This window comes from Varanus komodoensis, unplaced genomic scaffold, assembly GCF_004798865.1.
Source record: "Varanus komodoensis strain SLA01 unplaced genomic scaffold, ASM479886v1 scaffold78, whole genome shotgun sequence".
NCBI classification, from domain to species: Eukaryota; Metazoa; Chordata; class Lepidosauria; order Squamata; family Varanidae; genus Varanus; species Varanus komodoensis.
Window position 1 is genome coordinate 1,657,673 of NW_025336455.1, and position 19,435 is coordinate 1,677,107.

Genomic DNA, 19,435 nt, shown 5'->3' on the forward strand with positions numbered 1-19,435 from the left:
TCCTCTGGGACTGCAGTCGGGACAGAAGATCTCCAGGCTGCCCCATTCATTCCTTTCAGGGCGGCTGCTGTGGGTTGCCACCGGATGAGTTGGTGGAAAGGGGGCAGCGGAAATGTGTGGCCACGGGGCCAGCCCAATGGGGCACGTTTGCTCCTTGGATTTCCGGTCTGCTGCATGACATGTTTTAGGTGGATAACTGGCCCGCTGGGCTTCTTGGATTATGGCCGAGCTCTTGGGACCCCCGGACCACCTTGTGCGGCATGTGTCCACCCTCCCGCTTCAGTCCCCAGGGGAAGCGCTTCTGTATCCCCCGCACCGCAGAAGCCGGCCTGGCGGGGTCCGTTGCAGTGCCCAGAGATCGGGACGCTCTGGCCCTGGGCAATCGTCCTCCCGTTCAGCACAAGGGAGGACGAGTTTCCTCCAGCAGCCGCCTGGCTTGACTGAATTTGAGACTGTCCTCTCCCCAGTAGCTGAATTCTGCTCATTTTTGTTACCTTCACATTTTAATTGCATCTCCTTTTTAAGCCACTTTGGAAACTGAAGAGAAAGGTGGTGTGCAAATCTAGGCTATTAAGCCACAAGCACGTCTTGGTCCCCAAACCACCCCCACCCAAAAAATTATGGCACCCAGGCTGAGCACATCCTGGCACATCCCAGTGCCTCCCCCCAAGTAGAAGCAAGCAAGCTTTCTTTTAAAAAGGGATCTCCCAAGTGCTGCCACATTCTGCAGAGTCAAGCTTGCCTTTCTCTGCAGGTGAGAAGGAGCTTTTAAAAATCCATGTATGGGTTACAGACCTCTGAAAATGTACAGAGTACACCTGAAAGTCATCTCATTTCTTTTTCTTAATTCTAAATGCACCTTGCATGTGGAAACACGGTCTGGACCCCTTTCCCCTGTGACTTGACACTCCTGCCCCCGATTCTAGTAATCGGCCAGAAGCAGGAGGAAATCCTGGGTCTGTTTTTATACAGGTGTGCTCCTCCTCACATCTGGAGGGTCACAATTTTCTACGCTTTGTCCTCAGGTGTGGGATGTTCTCAGCCTGAGGACCAAGCGTAAAGATGGTGGAGCCAAAAAGACCAGAAAGAGAAATGGGTAACTGCAGGATACAGTCGTATTCACGTTTCAACAGAAGGCCGCCCGAAGCAGGGCTGGCTCAGGTGTGCTGTGGGTCGTGGCACTTTTTCTGTCTAAACACACATAGGGTCGCATGATTCGAGCTCTTACCGAAAACCCTTTGGGGAGGAATTTTCCCCTTTGAGAAGGGGGTGGGCTGCACAAATGTTGGGAGCCCACCAAGTGGTGGATGGTTGGCAAAAAGGGGAAAGGGCCACCTGACCCGGGAAGCTTGGTGGGCCAGGCTAGATCCCCAAGTCCAGCATATTTTGCTCCCCGCTCCCTGCTCTGAGAACTGGCTTATGTGGGGTCCTGGGTAGCTCATGCTGGTGGTGGGCAGGGGGCGGGGGCGGGGGCATGGCGTCCTACCCTTTTCATGCAACCATGTCAGGGGAGCCAGTGTGACCTCACTTTTTTGCAGCTGCCTCCGGGCTGAGACATCTGGCTGGGAACTCCCTGTAGGAAGAGAAGCGGTTCACAACATCGGCTTGGCTTCATAGGAAAAGAAGAAATGAATGTAAGAGCCCCAAGGCCTGGCTGGAAAAGGTCCCTGCCCGAGAAAGCATGCCAGGGGGAAAGCTGTCCAAGTTCGCCACGAGGTCCTTCAAGTGAGGGGAGCCCCCCACCCCTCTGGCCAGCCTGTTCTGCTGTTGTGCAATTCCTTTATAAAAATGCTAGTAGACACTTGTCAACCAGTAACAGTAGTTTTAGGGTGCAACCCTGTACATGTTTAGCCAGAAAAAGTCCTACAACTTGCCTTACCTAAGCAAGCCTGCTGGCTGGGCTGTTGAAGCATGAATAGGGGTTCTGTCCTCCACATATGCCTGTTTTTCACACCCCCTTAATCCCCAACCTTCCTTCTCACTTTCAAAAGAACACCCAAGAGTTTCAAAGTTCTTTCTGGTTTAAAATGAAAGTTTGTGTGTTTTTCCATGTGACCTTTACATCTCCAACCCTAATTCAACCCTCCACATACACAATCTAATAAGTCAAGTTCTGATGAGACAGAGTATGTCCACCAATAAAGTATTTTTTCTGCTGCTTTGCTTTTCTTCAGCTTTTTTGTACTCCTGCCCATGTTTCTGTCCGCCTCTCCTCTGTCCTGCACCTGGATTTTTACACTCAGGGTTTCCCCGCTTGCCAGTCCCCACTCTGTTTACATAATGCCTGCCTTCTGCAGCACATCTTTTGGCAAGGATTTCCCAAGTATTTCTCTCAAATCTATAGCCCTGGAAACTGAACCTCATTATTGAACTGACACAGTGTCGAAAACTGACCATGATGTGTGAAATGGGGACGCAGTCTGCCCAGATAGCACACTTTCAGGGGCTCGAGCGACAGTCGAGCGAGTGCGAGGGAAGCCTTCTTGCCCGTTCGCACATGAGGGAAGCCCCACTGGATCAGACTAAGGGCGATGCAGTCCGGCATTTGGCCCCCACGGCAGCCAGCAAGCAGCCCTCGGAAGCCCTCGGCAGCCGCCAAAAGGGCACATGCTATTTTGAGATGCATTACCAGAAGGATTACTTCCAAATCAGAAGTAGTAGTTCCTCTGTACTCCCCACTGGTCAGACCTCACCTGGAATCCTGTGCCCAGTTCTGGGCACCAAGATTTCAGGAAGATGCAGGTAAATTAGAAAGGGACCAGCGGAGGGCGACAGAAATGATGCAGGGTTTGGAGACACTGCCCTGTGGGGAGGGACGGGGAGAACTGGGCATGTTCAGCCTTGAGGAGACTGAGGGGGGACATGGTATCCCTCTAAAAATACCTCCAAGGCTGCCACAAAGAGGAAGGTCAAGATCTCTTCTTGCTGACGCCAGAGTGCAGAACACGGAATAATCAGTCCAAGTTGCAACAACCCAGATTCAGGCTGGACATCAGGAAACGCTTCCTCACTGTCAGCACGATGCAACAGTGGGATCAGCTGCCCGGAGAGGTGGGGGGCTCTCCCACATTGGACACATTCAGAAAGAAACTGGGCAGCCACCTGAGTGGGGTGGTGTGACGTGGTGTCCTGCAACAGCAGGGAGTGGGACCGCATGGCCTTCATGGCCCCTTCCAACACTGCTATTCTATTTATTTATTATTTGCATTTATATACCACCCTAATAGCCCAGAGGGCTCTCTGGGTGGTTTACAAACATTAAAACCCACCAATCCTAAACAAATAAATAAATTGGCTATTCCACGACAGTATAAAATAACATAGTTAAAATGGATTAAATAAATATAGTATGAAAATTAATTAACTTTAAAATATTGGTCAAATAAAAAGGTCTTGACCTGGCACCGAAAAGCATATAGTAACGGCGCCAGGCGGACCTCTCTGGGGAGCGCATTCCACAGTTGGGGCGCCACCGCAGAGAAGGCCCTGCTCCGAGCGCTCTGTCTCCTGACCTCTTCAAAGAGGGCTCCCGGAGGAGGGCCTCTTTGTGGCTCTGAATCTGGAGGTGGTCTGTAGACGTCATGAGTAGTAGCTTGCTACCCTGTGAAGCTAAAAGAAAACTGCAGAAATGAGTAAGAATCAAAGCAAGCTATGCAAACCCTCAGAAACGAAAGAGGGTCGACTTGTCTAAGTTGGAAAGCGAGAGCATTTTACTGGTGGAAGAGGCCCTGCTTAAAAATGCAGGTCCCACTAGAAATTCCGCAAGACGACAAGAAATTGCTCTTACTGAGGTCAACTGGCATATAAAATGGGACTTATTCACTGGGACCAGGACTCCTGTACTTTCTCAGTGAAGATGGGGGTGTGGGGTGATCTACCTTGCATAGTGAAGACTGAAGCTCTACTAATGGAGAGCTTCAAGGATCCTAGAAGAGTGGGAAAGGGGCCCATAAGGACATCAAGTCCAGCCCCCCTGCTTCATGCAGGTTAAACCACCCCTCCCAGACGGCTGTCCAGTTGCCTCGTGAATGCCTCCAGCGTGAGAGAGCCCACCACCTCCGTCGGCCGTGGGTTCCATTGCTGCACTGCTGCAAAGGTTGGGAAGTTCTTCCCGTCCTGACAGAATTTGACTTCCCGTAATTTGATGGACAAGAGATCCTGGTTCTCCTCGGTGTGGCAGCCTTTCAAGTGTTTGAAAAGTGCTATCGCATCTCTCCTTAATCTTCTCAAGGTCAAGCATGCCCAGCTCTCGCTCCCTTGTCTCCAGGCCCTGCTCATCCTCGTTGTTGAATGTCTTCCAAGTTGTCTGCAGCTTTCTTAGCCTGTGGTGCCCAGTGGCTGAAGTAGCGCTAACAGAGGGGAGCCAGGACTTCGCGTGATTTGGTGGCTGTGCTAAACTACAGTGGACTTGCTGCCTTCCAGATTCTGGTATTAATTAGGCTGCAAACCATCTTTGCTGATGAGATTGAAGATGAACAAGAGTTCTGCATTACTCAAAACCTTGAAGCCCTCACAGGCCCAAATAAAATTATGTATACTCCAACTTCTGTAACGGGAGAAGACAACTGGGACAGGAGCAGGACCGTGGGCAAGTGATGAGGGTGAGGCATTCCCGTGTCAACCTACTTCAACGCATGATGTAGCACTGGATGTCGGGGAAGGGAGTGACCCATGGGGAGAGGCCGTGGCTCATGGCAGAGCCCCTTCTTTGAGCAACAGACCAGCGTTAGATGGATGCAGGGGGTCCCACCCCCAACGGGCTGGAGGGTCAAGCCCAACTCACGGTTGCCGCCCAGATCCAATGCAGGGACTTTGCCACAGGAGGGACCGTAGCACCTGCTTCCCACCCCGGCTGGTGCCCGGCAGCATCTCCAGGCAGGGCTAGGAAGGCGCCCTGGAGAGCTCAGCTGTTGACTCAGCTGCACGAGGTGGAGCAAGGGAGCCTTCTGTCCCTCTCTGGGAACCTCAGTGCCTGCAAAAGGCCTTGGATCAGCACCGCCACGGCCGCACGAGGCCCTCCCCTGCCTCAGGGGGCAGCTCTTCCCTTGTAGTAGACCCAGCGGGGGCCTACAGAGACAAGCCAGCCTGGGCTTCGTGGTATCGGAAGAGCTGCAGTTGAGGGCTTGGCCTAGCAGTTTCTCCAAGGGAGACACATCTCCAGCCAGCCAGCCTGGGCTGCTGCATGTGGGTCTGGGGGGCCTGGGAAAGGGAGAAATGGCCCGCAGGCGGGAGGCCGTCCTGGGAGAAACCAGCAGTCCCCACGCACATCCTGTACTTCTGTCCTATGCTGTACCTGCGCAAACCCGCTCTCTCCTTTCCGGAGGGCCTTTCAGCCAGTTCTCCCCGGGCCAAGAATTCTGGGGGAGCACGACCTCCCCTGCTGAGGTCGCCACCATTGTGCCATCACGGCTCGTGCGCAGCCAACCCCGGGTGGGTGGGGGGGGGGAGAGTGTGGGCCTGGGCAGCCTGTGCTGGAAGGGGTGGCACCTCCATCGACTGGGTTCCTCACAGAGATGACCTACACGCCCCTGGTCCAAATAGGAGGCACGTGGAAGCGGATGCTACAGGCCGTTTCGGCCACTCCGGTTGGCCCTGAACTCCAGGGAAGCCGCTCTCCCAGTTGTTGGCAAATCACTAGAATAACCACAGATGCAGCTGGCATCCTACAGGCCTTCTGAAAAGGAGGCGGCTCGACTCATCCTGAGCTGCCCTCCAGCAGCCGAGAGACCAAGGAAGCGGCTTGCTTCTGTCTGTCCTCCGACTGCAGCAGCTGAACAAAACCATCAAAACAGGCAGGCTGAGGGTTGAGACCTCTCCGCTGTCCTGTGGCACGGAGGGCGGAAGGGCCTCAAGAGCTGCCCCACCAGTAGCTTCCTGCAGGCTCTTCAGGGCTCCTCCACGTATCGTCACGACCAAGGTATAAGCGGCGCCTGCCACTAGCTGCTCCGCAACTGTCGGGCGAGCGCCAGCCTGTTCTTCTCGCATTCTCACGAGTTTTCCGCCATCAAAAAAGAACGCAAGTAACAGCTTCACGCAGCGCTTGTAAAAGGCAAGCAGGCCGTCCTCAGTGCAACCTAGTGCTAGGTTTTTGGCCCAAGACCTGGTACAGGGTGATTTTCTTACAAAGAGAAGGCTCAGCCCCCAGGCACGCTCCGATATGTGAGCACGCAGGAGGGGCTAGGCTGTTCAGCTCGACCAGCAATTAAGCTCCTCGCCGTGATCCCCAGAAGCACCATTCCCCTAGTTCGATCTCCCAGCCACAATACAGATCCTGTGGTACTGCCAGCCACACTTCACAGTGCGGTGACCAACTCTTTTCCTGCTTCTGGAGGAAAGCTGCTCCTCACACGCAGACACCAGACACGCAGTCAGTCGCGAATGAATCATCCTTTATTTCAGGTCCAAAGTTAGCTCCGTAGCCTTGCCTCCCTCCCTTTTGCCCTGACTAGACTGCCTGCTCCCACCCAGTCCGTTCAAGAAAGGGATCCAATACTTCTGACGCATCCGATCGGCCTCCCTCTCAGATGCTTGTAACACCACACAGCAAAGATGATACCCACCTCACAAAGTTCTAAATAAGATGTTACAAAATAGATGTTTAAAAATCCCTCCCAAAAGCTAATCCCAGATACTTCTGCATGCACTAAAAAGGGCTTTAGTTCAAAAAAGAAAAGAAAAGACGTTTCGGCCTGGCATTCGAGGCTGGCAGCGGTTCTCAACCCGATGCAGATACACCATGCATGCCCCCAGCCACGTCCGTCGCTTGCCTCCCCCTGCTCTCCCCTCCCCAGCGGCTACTGAGCGGCTTCTGCTGGCTATTCCGTCCGCTTGTCCCCCAAGGCTAAGGGGCAGGCGTGTGATCCCCCCAGAGCAAAGAACGAACAAAGCAGGGCGTAGGTGGCTGTGTGTGGTCTCCTGCCTGCTGCTTGAAGATGCCGGGGGAGAGCGCCGCCAGCACGACCCCAAGCCCCTCGCGTTGCCTGGAGCACCAGGGCAGCCCCGTCATGGCAAGGCGGTGGGAGGCGGGGAATGCGAGCGGCTGAGTGGCGGCAGAGGAGGGAGGGGCCACACCTTACGCCTCTTGGCAAAGGGGCAGTGAAGCCAGCTGGGCTATAAACTGAAATAGTCCAGACTATTGTGGCGGCAAAGGTTTGTGGTCCAGACGGCATCTGCCCTGTTTGCGCTCAGCAGCATCTGCTGCAGTTCGTTGCTGATCCGGGCAAACTTCACCTCATCCACAGAGCCGTTAAGCAGGTTGGAGGAGGTGGGGGGCCAGGGCAGGTCTTCCCCGTAGCAGTCCACGGGGTAGGGGTAGATGACCAGCTTCAAGTCCAGCAGGCCCACCACCCTGTGCAGCAGGTTCTTCAGTCCCTTGGCTGAGATGGGGTTGCCAAACACCCCCAGGTAGCGGAGCCGGGAGCAGCGGCAGAGGGCCGGGAGGAGCAGGTTCAGGTGCGTGTCCATCAGGCGGCATTCCATGATGTCCAGGTGCAGGAGGGTGGACGCCGCCTCCGTCAGCAGGCCCTGGAAGGGCTGAAGAAGCCCGTCGGAGAGGTTGTTCCCACTGAGGTCCAGCTTCTTCAGGGCGGGCGTGTGCAGGCTTTGCGAAAGGTAGGCAAAGTCATTGGGCAGGAGGTAACAAAAGGCCAGCTCCAGGCTCTCCAGGGGGCTCTGCAAATCTCTGCGGGGGCAGGAAAGGAGACCGTTAGCGACCCACAGCGTGTCTTGCTGCAGTCCTTACCTGCTCCAAGCTTAATGGGACTCCTCTCAGAGCAAAGGACTGGTACAGAAATGGCCTACAAGCATTTTGCCTCCTGTTTTCACTGGAGGGGGCTCAGACCAGCAGCTCCTCCTTTGCACCGCATGCGTAAAACACCATGTGGCAGAAACCAAGTGGTTGCTCGAATGGGCCCACTGTGTGACGCACCCCCTTCATCCCAACTCCCTCTGGGCCCCTTAAGTATGAGCGGACGGTAGTCGGGCACCTCCAGACGGCCCAGCTGGACGTTCCCGCTCTGCAGCACTGCAAATCAAGGTGTGGCTTGAGAGAGGTGCGTGGCGACGGTGGTTGTGAGACTCCCTGAGAGGGACAGAGGCCGCCAAGGGAAGAACAGGCTTGTCACCCGGGCAGGTTTGTTGCCTTCACATAAAGTGTATTCAAGATGCGAGAAAGATGCGTTCATTACTTGTAAGCCGCCTAGGAAGGCCTCTGGCAGTTATAGGCAACATATAAATATGTGAACAAATAAAAAATATAAAGAAGGTGCCAGGAATAAAACCACCTGACAACTATCATCCTCTGATTAGTGTGAGAAGAAATAGTACAGTCAGAGGAAACGTTCAATAGATAACCAAAGACTGTGAAGCTCTGTGTAGGAAAATGAAAAAGGGGGGGGGGAGCCACAAGTGGTCTCTCATTATCCACAAAATTCTAGAATAGTAGAGTTGGAAATGACGTATAAGCCGTTTGAGTCCAACTTCCTGCTCGATGCTCAAGCAGGAAGTTGGTTGCAAAAGGAAGATACTACAAGTGAACAGCTGACTATGCAGGAAATGAACTGAGAATAGCAAGGAATGCTAAGAAGAACAAGAAAGCCTTCTTCAGATACATCCAGAACAAAAGGCGTGAGCAAGAGAAGGATTTCTTGGACCCAATGGCCTTCTGGCCCTTTCCAACTCTACTATTCTATGATTCCAGGAGCCACTGAGGAAGATATGCTTTTGTTGTCTGCGGCCTGCCAGTACGCAGGACTCCAGGCAGAGAATGGGGTGCACCTCACTGGAACCGGGAAGAATAGATTGGACAGCTGCCTCAGAAACCTGATCAAGAGGGCCTGGCCTTAACTCCTGGGGGTATGAGTGATAGAAGCCCCACGCTACTTACTGACCTACATATTAGGGGCAAGAATGCAAATAACAAAGAGGGAGGCAAGAGAGTGTAAATTGAGCCTCATAATTTGCAAGTTGAAAGACGAGGGAGACTGGGAAGGCGCCACACCTGTGGTCCCTGCTGGCTGCATACGGACATGGAGGGGCTGTCCGGGAAACAGGCACTATGGACCTGAAATCCAGGTGTGGGATGGTTTGCCTGCCCAGAGAGCTGTCACTGAGACCTGAGTTGGATGTGACTTTTTAAGTGGAAGAGAGCAGCTGAAAAGTATCCTCTGATCCAGAGAAACAGACCAAGAAGCAAAATGGCTCTGCAGGTCAAGAATGGACACACCTGCACAGAAATGCATGCATGTAGGAAGTGCAGCTAAAGCCCCCTGGATAAGGGCAAGAGTGGAAAGCAAGAGTGACGCTGCCATGACAGTACCCTGCAGATCACACTGCCAGCCAGAAGACAAGGATGAAAGTCTTCAGAAGAGATGACAAACATTTTCACATAGCTGAGCCATTAGCAAGAGATTGCGGCTATTCTGGACTTAATCTGAGCCAACAAGGAATAAGGGACTGAGGGTGAACATGGCAAGAACTTAGAAAGCCACTTTCTAAGAAGAAAAGTTGGGTAGGATCTCATGGCTAGATATTCTGAAGGGAGAGTTCAAGAGGGATGGGACATCCTTAAACTTTAAATGCTGGAGGCACGATTGCAAATGAAAGAGCAGGACAAAGGTCTGTTTTACTTCCCCTTCAGGAAGAAATGCCACAATTTGGGTGCTGCCAAAAAAGACTCTGTCCCATGCTCTGACCACCATAGCCTCTATTGGTGCGAGACATAACACAAGGCCTCCAGGACTAATCTTAAGATATGGGGAAGCATATATGGGACAGTGTTCCCCACCCCGAACCATTTAGGGCTTTCTAGTTAAGCCCCAGCACCTTGAACGGTGCCTGGAAACAGGCTGGAATATAGTTGGGACAGGGAACTCAGACTCCATGGTTAAACTGGCCAACATGACGTACCAAATAGCGTAACTGCTTTTGAATGTTTGACTTTGTTTTTAAATTTTGTGAGATTTTTATAAGTGTTTCTTTTGTAATTTTGGTGACTCCCACCCGTAAAGCTTCACTTATTCTATGAGCGCAATCTCTCAGCATCCAGGTATCACATCTGCCATCTGAACTCCTCCCCGCGGCCCACCCCCTTGCCCACGAAGAGCTTCCTGCGTGGCTTACCCGAGGAGCTGCCGGAGCTTGCCCGACAGCCTGGAGGAGCCCAGGTTCAGCTCCTTGAGGCAGCTCAGGCGGCTGAGCTGGGTGGCAAAGTACTGCAGGCTCCCCTCCATGCCCACCGTGAGGCGCCGTACGTCGATATTGCTGTAGGGCAGCTTCAGGCTGGCCAGGTTTGTGAACTTGGCCAGGTGTGGCAAGACAACCCTCAAGCCGGACAGCCCCAGGTTGTTGAACCTCAGGTCCACCTGGCGCACCCCGGCCGGGTCCAGGAACTCCAAGAGCCCCACAGTACTGGCGATGGAGAGCTCCTCCGCCCGGAAGTTCCGGCACCTCAGCCGCAGCGCGTTGCTGCTGTTGGTCTGCAAGGCATCCTTCAGGACTCCGTAGGAGGTGCTGTTCACAAAGAGGTCCACCCACACGTCCACGGACACCGGCTGAGGGGGCGGCAGGGCCACGGAGTTGTTGTAGGGGCCCTTCCGCCTCTTGGAAGCCCGCTTCACGCACTTGCTCTGCTGCTTGGAGATGTCGAGGCAAGCCTTCGCCAGCGTGACGGTTCTGGACCAGAGACTCATGCTCTCGGGGCCCTGCCCTTCGTCCTGGAGGCCAGTCATGTCGAGGACCTGCAGCCGCTGCCCCTTGCTGTCGGAGAGGGCGAACAAAGCACGGCGTTAAGAGCAGCGGCGCAGCTTCCTCCTCCTGCAGGTCCTCCCTTCCCCAAGGCTCCTCCAGCTGGCCACAGCCCACCACTGGTTGCCGTATCTCCTGAAGGTACAGGGAAGGTGCACTACCCGAAGGAAAATCAGGCGCTGCCCCCTCGTTTCAGAGCTCAGGACAAATACATGCAACTGAATGGCCGTTTGCGGCTTCCCTGCTTGCCTTTCTCCCAGTAGCTCCCAGTCTTGGGCTGTTTCTCCCATGTCGCATTTTAAAATACGGGATGGGTCTCCTGCACCCTGGGAGCACCGAACAAGAAACTAATGATTGCGAAGAGGGATCGGGGCACGGCTGTGGAGAGAGCCGCGTTTTTTCTGGTGCAGCAGCACTGGGGCCATATAATGTCATTCCTTAGATCACAGTTCAAGGAATGGCTTCTAAGCGTCTATCCAGGGCATGTGCAAAATTGCCTTCTGTTGCGTTCCTGTTCCCCTTTAACTCCTACCAGCTTCATAAAAACAGGGAAGGACAAGAATCTGATTGCCTTTGTAACAGCGAAGGAACCACAGAAGCTAACACCAGGTTAGGAAGCAAGGCCAAGACTGCAAAGTCCGGCTGGTTGGGCCTGTGGAAACATTTTGCGGCCTGGCTGCGTTCAGACAAGAAAAGCCATTGTGGTTTACTATTGATCTGTCAAGTTGTCATACGTCACCATGGTAAGTCTGGGCTTTAGGAACCATGGGAAAAAAATAACATTTGTTTTATGATTGCTCCATACCACCATGGCTTGCTATGTGGTCCAAATCCAACTGCGGTTTCCACCGTCCTGGGATGTGACCACTAGGGATTACCCTGGAAAGAGTGGCCACTCCCGGCAGTGCTTCAGCAACCCTGCCTCGACTGTCCTCGGCGAGTAACAAACATGTGGACCAATGAGGAAGAGTGACAGCTCAGGACTGAATTTCGGGCATGGTGGCTGATGGGATACATGCCAACAGTGGAAGGACTGAGTAGGAAGGGTAGAAACCATGATAACATAGAAACTGCTTGCTACCTGTCAGGCAGATCATTGCAAAAAAAACCATGAACCATGGTAACCACAAGGGTTGCTTTTTGTGCAGTATGAACCGAGTTACTGGGTGGGTTCACACTACACAAGAAGCCCATGGTGAACTCTTACCATTGTGGGTCAGTTGTGTCATCTGGACCACTTCCAGGGGTGAAGTTTCTGAAACCTCAGAAAGAACCAACGGCCTGTTTGAAGGTTTCCGCACTTCACTGCGGCTTCTTTGGTCATCCAGATCTGGGACCACCATTTACCGTTGTTGGCCTGGACACAGCACGGAATCCTCTGGCAAGAGGAACTGCAGGAGGGGCTTCCTCTGGCCCCCGAGTTCTGCCGAGCAACATGTATGTTCTTGCTCACTTTATTCCTGCTCAATGAGCAGGGTCCATCTTTCTGTTTACTTCAGGAAACAGCGTGAAAATACATGGAGGGAGGAGTGAATAGCAGCAAAGCTCTTTATGTTCACTGAACAAAAATTTCAGTGGGGGCTGGAGAGGCTGGGCAGCACCACAGACGTGTCTGGAGGGGGGACATGTTTCAGGACCGCAGGACACCAGTCAGGGGGAGGCCGGGGCAGTTCATGGGCAAGAATAGGGAAAAGGCAGGATTGTTCTCACAGGAGCTGCTGGGAAGCATGGCAAGGCTGGGAGGACACAGTGGAGAAGCTGCACCGTCCTGAAAACCGCTGATCATTTGATTTGTAAGCTCGGGCAAACATCTGCATACCATGGAGACAGTGCGGGGTTGTTTGCCAGGTTGCGTGAATCCAGCCACTTGTGGGTAACCGAGCAAACTTGTTTAGCCATGATGAGCCCGGACCCGTCGGCTCCACGAGGAGGTTGTGACTGAAAGCGACCCTTTGCCAAGCAGAATGGACGCCCCTCCGCACACACTCCGAGAGTCTCTGCTGGGGAGGGGCGACACACTGCATGCAGATACCACGACTGGCACTGCCCGTTGAAAGGCCTCTCCCTCTCTGTACGAGGTGCGGAGGACCCCCACCAATCTAGGCTGGCCTGACCAAGCACAGCGCAGAGTCTGAAGCCCCAAACTGCAACCATGATGAGAGCACTTGTTTAGTTTGCCTACAAGACCTGTGAGCTGCCATTCAGGGAAAGTCCTGCCAGGGTGCCTTAGTATTTATTAATACTCTCCTCCCAAAAGAGCAGGTCAATAGAGTCTCTGCCAACATATTTATGAAAGGCAAAACACAATGATCTTGTCGATTACTGAATTCTAGGTTGTCACAATGTGTAAACTCAGCCATGCTAGCAAACCATGGTTTGTTAACCATGAACCACCCAGGCAAAGAACCTATGGTTTGCCGTTGAGTTGTGAACTCTAGGTTGTTTAAACTATGGGTTGTTACATGTCAACACAGAATCTTGTGTTGTTTTGCTAGGCCACAGGGGTAACGAGCAAAGTGGTCAAACACATCAGCCACGGTGCCTACCAGCACGACAACACCACAAAGGCATTAGATATGCACGGACTGGACAAAGAAGAAGAAGAAACAACACAGGAACTGAGAGAGCATGTCAGCTTGATGGACCATCTGCCAGAGGAACTTTGATTAGACCAACAAGCCACCAGATGAATAACCGTGGGTCACTGGTGCTATTATTATTATTATTATTATTATTATTATCACATTTCTGTACTGCCTACAGTCAAAGCTCTCTGGGTGGGTCACATTTTAGTCACCCATCCAGATTTTGACCGGGGCCCCAAGATTAGGCAGCATCAGGCACTTCAGGCTATATGGAAGCCACACATATGTGCAAAGCAGATCAATCGGTTCCACGATAATTATGAACAATTTGTATTCCTGGTAAGGGCTTTATGGTGCACCTGGAAGAACATGTTAGCATGCGAGTCAAGCACAGGATGCAATGGACTCCGCTGTCTGGACTCCTAGGCAAGGACCACAATGCCATATGCTACCTGGGAACACCTGGACGACAAACTAGAAATCCCAGGACAGATATTAGGATGGCCTTCAAAACCTTACAAATGGTACAGCAGAATGGAAACGTGACAATAATTTAATCTGAAAAGCCGAGAAGGTGGGGGACATGAATCAGAACCTTCCAAGTGCGCAGGCTTGAATGCCCTTATGCTGCTAAAGGGCTCACAGCAAATACAGAACCATCAGTAGCAGGCAGGCAGGCAGGCAGGCAGGCAGGCAGACACACGCACACAATGAGAGAACTAGGACCATGGGAACTGTCCGATACCTCTTAATGCAGTGTCGATCCTCTATCATCTTCATCAGGTACGTCACCACCCCCAAAATAACCGCCTGGATGCACAACTTGTTTGGCTTCTCTCGGATCAGGGCACGTTCACAATGCTGGCACCTCCGCAAGAGCTTCTGAAAGCTGAGGACCGGGAATGGCCAGGCCTGCACTAGCTGTTGCAGCGATGGAGTCCTCTTGTCCATGAAGGCTGCCTTAAACAAGACGGGATAGAGCTCTTTCGGGAGGAACCCCAGGGCATCTTGCAGGGTGGCGTAGTGCGAGACAACCTTCTGCGCACAGAGGAATACCAAGGAATGCATGGCGCAACAGGGCAGGCAGCAAACCGAAGCCCCAGTGCCACGTAACTGTGGAAAGAAAAAAATATATATATATATATATATATATATATATTCAGAACTCTCCCCCACGCGATTCAAAACGCTCTAACAATGGGCTGGTTCACAGGATTACCATGGGCCACTGAAGTGTTCGGGGGCTGTTTCCCCCACAAACAAGGCTTGCTACCTGGGTTCGAATTCATTTAATTAACATCCTATTTAATGAATATAAGAATGATAATATGATAAGCTACTCCAAGGTGAGTAATTAGGGAAATAGCCTAGTTACCCAGCATGCACATATCACATGGTAATATAAGCAGACGTATAACCCGCTGATACAGACGAAGACTTAACACAACTACCTGTGAATTATTGCAGTGATGCATGTATTATCACCCACCAACAATTGGTGAATGGCCACCGTTATGGTAAGAATAACTTTTTGCACCCCTCCCCTCATGTGTGTGAGCAAATAAATCTGCCAACTTGAGATTAACACATCATGCATCTAATGAAGTTAGCACTGTTCATGAAAGTTTATGCCAAAATAAATTAGTCTTGAAGGTGCCATGATAATCAAATTGGAAAGTGTCATGATTAACTGATTCAGTCATCACAAAATTACTCTGGGCATAATTCAGAGGGCAGAAATACAGTCAGACTCACTACATTTCCCTGTTGCTTTTAAAGTAATACTTGCTGAATCAGTGCGTTCAGGGAAATAATCTCCCCTTCACTTTCATCCAAGAAACCAGCCCCACAATAGGATTTCCTAATTCCTCTCAGCCATTCTTTTTTAGGTGTGTATCCACAATTGTTTAATAAACTTGCCAGAGAACTCCAGCTATCGGGTAGCACAGAAATAAACAAACAAACAAACAAACACCAGTAAATAGAGCATGCATATGAGATCAATACACATTCACAAGTACAAGTCTCATACAGGTACATCTACCAGGAAAGTAAAGGGATGCCATTTTTGCATGCTCCTCTGGTTAAAAAATAAATAAAAGCTCCGTACCTGAAGAGGTTAGTACCTAAGGTAGAAAGGGTCTAGCAGTGCCCACTTGTAGGTACGTTTGTTTTTTCTATGCAAAGAATTTTTCTTACATAGAAGATCCTGAAAATGTGGCATCCCCTTCTAACTCCTTGCACCCTCGTTTGCTACACTTCTCTAGGGGGCTTCTACTATATTCCTTTCAATGTAGAGAACGCCCCGCGAGCCTCCACTGAGACCCCTGTGTGGAAAACATTCAGTGCTTCAGCAGCAAAACCCATAAGGAATCTCGTGGCACTTACTGTGCCAAAACCTGAGGACTGGCCTCCATTTCCGCAGTGCTGCGGGGGACGCATTCCGGGGGCGGGGGCGGTCCCAGACCAAGGGGGGGGGGCTCCCCAACTGCCAGCACCGTTTCCTGAAAGCTCCCGCCACTTGCAACGACTCTCAGGAGGGACGGGCGCCGCAGCCTTTTGGAAGGGGAGAGAGGCCTGCACAGAGCGCGGAAAACACGAAGAGATGGATGGGTGGGTGGGGCCATGCGGGGACGCCGGAGCGGGACCCCGAGCCCGCGCCCGAAGCCTCCGTGGCCGGGAGCCCGCTCTGCCAGGCGCACGAAGGGGAGATGCGGGCGCCCGTGCTCCAGAGGGGGAGCAGCGCTCGCCACAGCGGAGGGGCAAAGGCCACCAACGCGAGAGGCCGCGGTGCAAGCGGGGGAGACGAGCGCGGGCCCTTCCCCTTTTGTCCCCCGGCCCAGCCATTCAACACCCTCGCAAAGCCGCTGCTCGGCGCTGCCCGTGCGCCCGGGGCGGCTCGAGAGGTGGCGCCCCCCGCTCGTTGCACGCCCAAGCACCACCCCATCGGCCGGGCCGGGCCGGGCCGGGCAGGCGGGCGTGCCTTTGTCTCCCCGCTCCCCATCCCCCGGAAGCCCCGCAGATCCCGGCACGCTCCGCGCCCCGCAGTCTCGACCCACCACCCGCCCGCCTTCCCGGGGGTCTGGCGCCCGCCCGCAGAACCGCCCCCCCCCCGCCACTTCGCGCCCTGCAAGGGGAGCCCAGGCCCCGTCTCCACGGCAACGCGGCCCAGCCCGGGAAATGATCCCGCCAGCCTCCCTTACCCTTGCCGTCCCCGCGCTCTCCCAGAGCCGCCCTGCTGCTGCTGCTGCTGCGGCGGCGGCGGCGGCGGCTGCCGCTTCTCCTTCTCCTCCTCTTCTTCCTCCTCCTCTTCTTCCTCCTCCTCCTTCAGCCCATCCCGGAGCCGCACTGCCGTCCCCCTAACGGCCTCCGTACTTCCCATTGCGCGCCTGCGCGGACGTCGCCCAGGGCCGCCCCCGCCTCCCCCTCGCCCCGCCCCTTCAGCGTTCCCATGGCGACGGGCAAGGTTCTCCCGAGCGAGCCGGCCGATTGGCTGTCCGCGGCGCGCGCGGGAGCGAGGAATTCTGTCAGGCGGCGAGGCGAGGCGAGGCGAGGCGAGGCGCGGGCGGAAGGGGCGGGGCGCGGGCCCCTCCAGGCTCCCGCTCGTGAGGCGCCGCCGCAGCAGCAGGAGGGGCGCCCGGGTCCGGAAGAGCCGCTCCCGGAGCCCGCGCGGCCAGGTACGCGGCGCCGCCCGCTCCCCGCGCCTTGCCGTCCTGCCGCGTGCTCGCAGCCGCGCGCGGGGCCTTTTCTGCCGCGGCGCCCTCTCCGTGGACGGGCTCCGGCGGAGGCGCTGTCCGGCGCGCCCTGCTGTGGGGCCCTTATGAGCGCAGTATGGCTCCCCTGCCTAACGCGTTAAAAATGAGGGCAATGCGCTGGGTGCATTAGGAGAAAAGGTAATGGCACGGGAGTCGCCTGGTGCGCCCAGGACACGAAACCGTCGTGTGGTTTGTTCAGATGTGGCCTGCCATTGTGTTCGGACGCATCCCCACAAAGAAGTCATAGGTTGTTAACCAGCTGCAAATATGAAGCCTCGCTTAGCTTGTTGTGATGTCTGAACCAAGAACCACAGTTTTCCCCTGGTTTGTGCACATGCTGTCTGCCCTGAAGCAGAGCTGCTCAACAAGAGCACCCTGGAAAAAAAACGCTCTGAAGGCTGGCGAAAGGGACGGGAGAGGAACACACCAACATTAGGGGAAACAAGCTGCAGTTTGCGCATCTGTAAGACAATTGATAGCTAAGGGAGCAAACCGTGGTTAACATACATTATGGCTTGGTGGTGGGGTTGTAAACACAGACTCTGTGTTTTATTTTTTACATTTTGTATTGTTAAACCGTCCCGAGACTTCGGTAATGTTACGGTCTAGAAAAGCTTTACATACATACATACATTATCACATGCCATGTATACCCCACCTTGCAAGAAACCTGAGGTGGTTTATAAGGTTCTTCTCTCCAATATATCCTCACAGAAACAATCCTACAATGTAGGTTAGGCTGGTCTGTGACTGGCCCAAAGTAACCCAGTGAGCTTCATGGTTGAGTGGGACTAAAACCTGGATCTTCTAGATTCCCTGTCCAACGCCTGAACCACCATACCACATTGACTCCCATGCAGGATAGTAGTACTAGCTAAAAGCCACAAAATGGTGAATTTCATAAAACATTATTCAGTGCGCATCCATTGTAAAAAGTTTCAAGTCGAAACAAATTTACTGGTCAAAGATGGCTCTACTCTTAGTGATGATATAAAATCAAGTTGGATACCTGGCTGCATAGAGGTCTGCAGGGCCCCCTTTGCTACCTGCTGCCAAAGTTTCTGAAGGCTGTGAATTTGAGTTAGCAAGTTAATCTGGGAATTCTGTCTTATACAGTTTTTGGAAACCTGCCTGAGGAAGCTATGGACAGATCCAATGAAGTTAAACTTCTACTGAAAAAATGGGAGACTGCATTTTATCAGGTGCACCAGAGGAGACCAAGCAAGGTATGGGAAACACTGTGGGCAGGAACTGAATATAGTGAAGGAATTGAGCTTCACTATAGGCTTGTGGGTTTCCAAATGTGCTTCTTCATATGTCTGTACTTGCTTTCTAGGCTGATGTTGTGGAGGCTCCTGAAGAAATCAAAAGTAAGCGTAATTCTTTGCAGTGTGTGACTTTTCTGTACGTTGGGATGGATGAAAGTGGTAAATATCAGAATTAGGCTACTTGATAGGACAAAGAATTGTTGCTTCCGCAATATTATTATTATTATTAATAATAATAATAATTTGTATGCTGCCCATAGCCCATAGGGCTCTCTGGGTGGCTTACAATAAAATGGAAATAATACAAATTCAGCTACAAAATACAATACTGTAATCAAAAATGCAATATTAATTATTGTAATTACTACAATTATAGTCATTTCCCATTATTTATCTGCACACCAATAAACTTGCATAGGATCATGCCCTTCATGTTGCTTCACTTGAAGCTGCACACCTCAGTATCTAACTCAAAGCCCAAAGATATGTATGTTTGGACAGAAAAAAGCCTACAATTCCCAGCATCCTTCCAGGCAGGCATGCCAGCTGCAGCATATGAGGAGTGTAGGACTTTTTTCTGTCTAAATGTACACAGCCTTGTGCCCTCTGTCAGAGAATTCTTAACCATTATCTATTAGAACGAGCCCTTACTGGATCCTGGTTCTTAGGTGATTACACAACCTCGCAACTGTCTGCACAGTAACTACTACCTGCGAGGGGTGTTAGGCTCGGTAGACCTTGGGGTTGATTTGGACTGCTGATGCCTTTTGTGCTCAGAATTCATTCTTCACTGTCTGCGCACAGAACTGTACAGAGAGTACAAGACACTGAAGGAAACCAAGAGCCGTCACGGCCTCCCTGACCCTGAGACAGTCTGCCAGCAAGGAACTCAGGAACCTCCAGTACCTGGACAGGTAATGGGGACGTTTGTGCCTTGCACGTAACTTTGTTCTGTGTAAGCTCAGATCTTGTAGGAAAAGGTTCGATGCAATAGTTTCCCCCCCGCTTTTCTAATCAAAACTTCCTGCTGGGCTGGTTGTGCAATAGTGAGAAGCGTAGGACTTTTTTCGGTCTAAACATGCAT

The 19,435-nt window shown here is 52.6% G+C and overlaps 1 protein-coding gene and 1 long non-coding RNA gene across 2 annotated transcripts; one reads left to right on the top strand and one right to left on the bottom strand.

Annotated features, from left to right (window-relative positions):
• Positions 1-6,379: 6,379 nt before the first annotated feature.
• On the bottom strand, positions 6,380-16,680 carry LRRC14 (leucine rich repeat containing 14). Its single transcript, XM_044453341.1, has 4 exons — positions 16,532-16,680; positions 14,074-14,441; positions 10,120-10,755; positions 6,380-7,681 (listed from the first exon to the last, which is right to left on the bottom strand). Exons 2-4 carry the CDS (start codon positions 14,394-14,396, stop codon positions 7,111-7,113), a joined length of 1,530 nt encoding a protein of 509 aa, XP_044309276.1. The 5' UTR covers positions 14,397-14,441; positions 16,532-16,680; the 3' UTR covers positions 6,380-7,110.
• Positions 16,681-18,218: 1,538 nt separating this feature from the next.
• Positions 18,219-19,230, top strand: LOC123035308. Its single transcript, XR_006416915.1, has 3 exons — positions 18,219-18,309; positions 18,420-18,453; positions 19,156-19,230. It is a non-coding gene; the product is annotated as an uncharacterized LOC123035308 (long non-coding RNA).
• The last annotated feature ends 205 nt before the right edge of the window (positions 19,231-19,435 follow it).

Coding starts and splice junctions, on each gene's coding strand:
- LRRC14 (XM_044453341.1), bottom strand. CDS start 14,396: ATGCATTCCTTGGTATTCCTCTGTGCGCAGAAGGTTGTCTCGCACTAC. Junction 10,756..14,073: donor GATCGACACTGCATTAAGAG/GTATCGGACAGT, acceptor CCTCTCCGACAG/CAAGGGGCAGCGGCTGCAGG. Junction 7,682..10,119: donor AAGCTCCGGCAGCTCCTCGG/GTAAGCCACGCA, acceptor CTGCCCCCGCAG/AGATTTGCAGAGCCCCCTGG.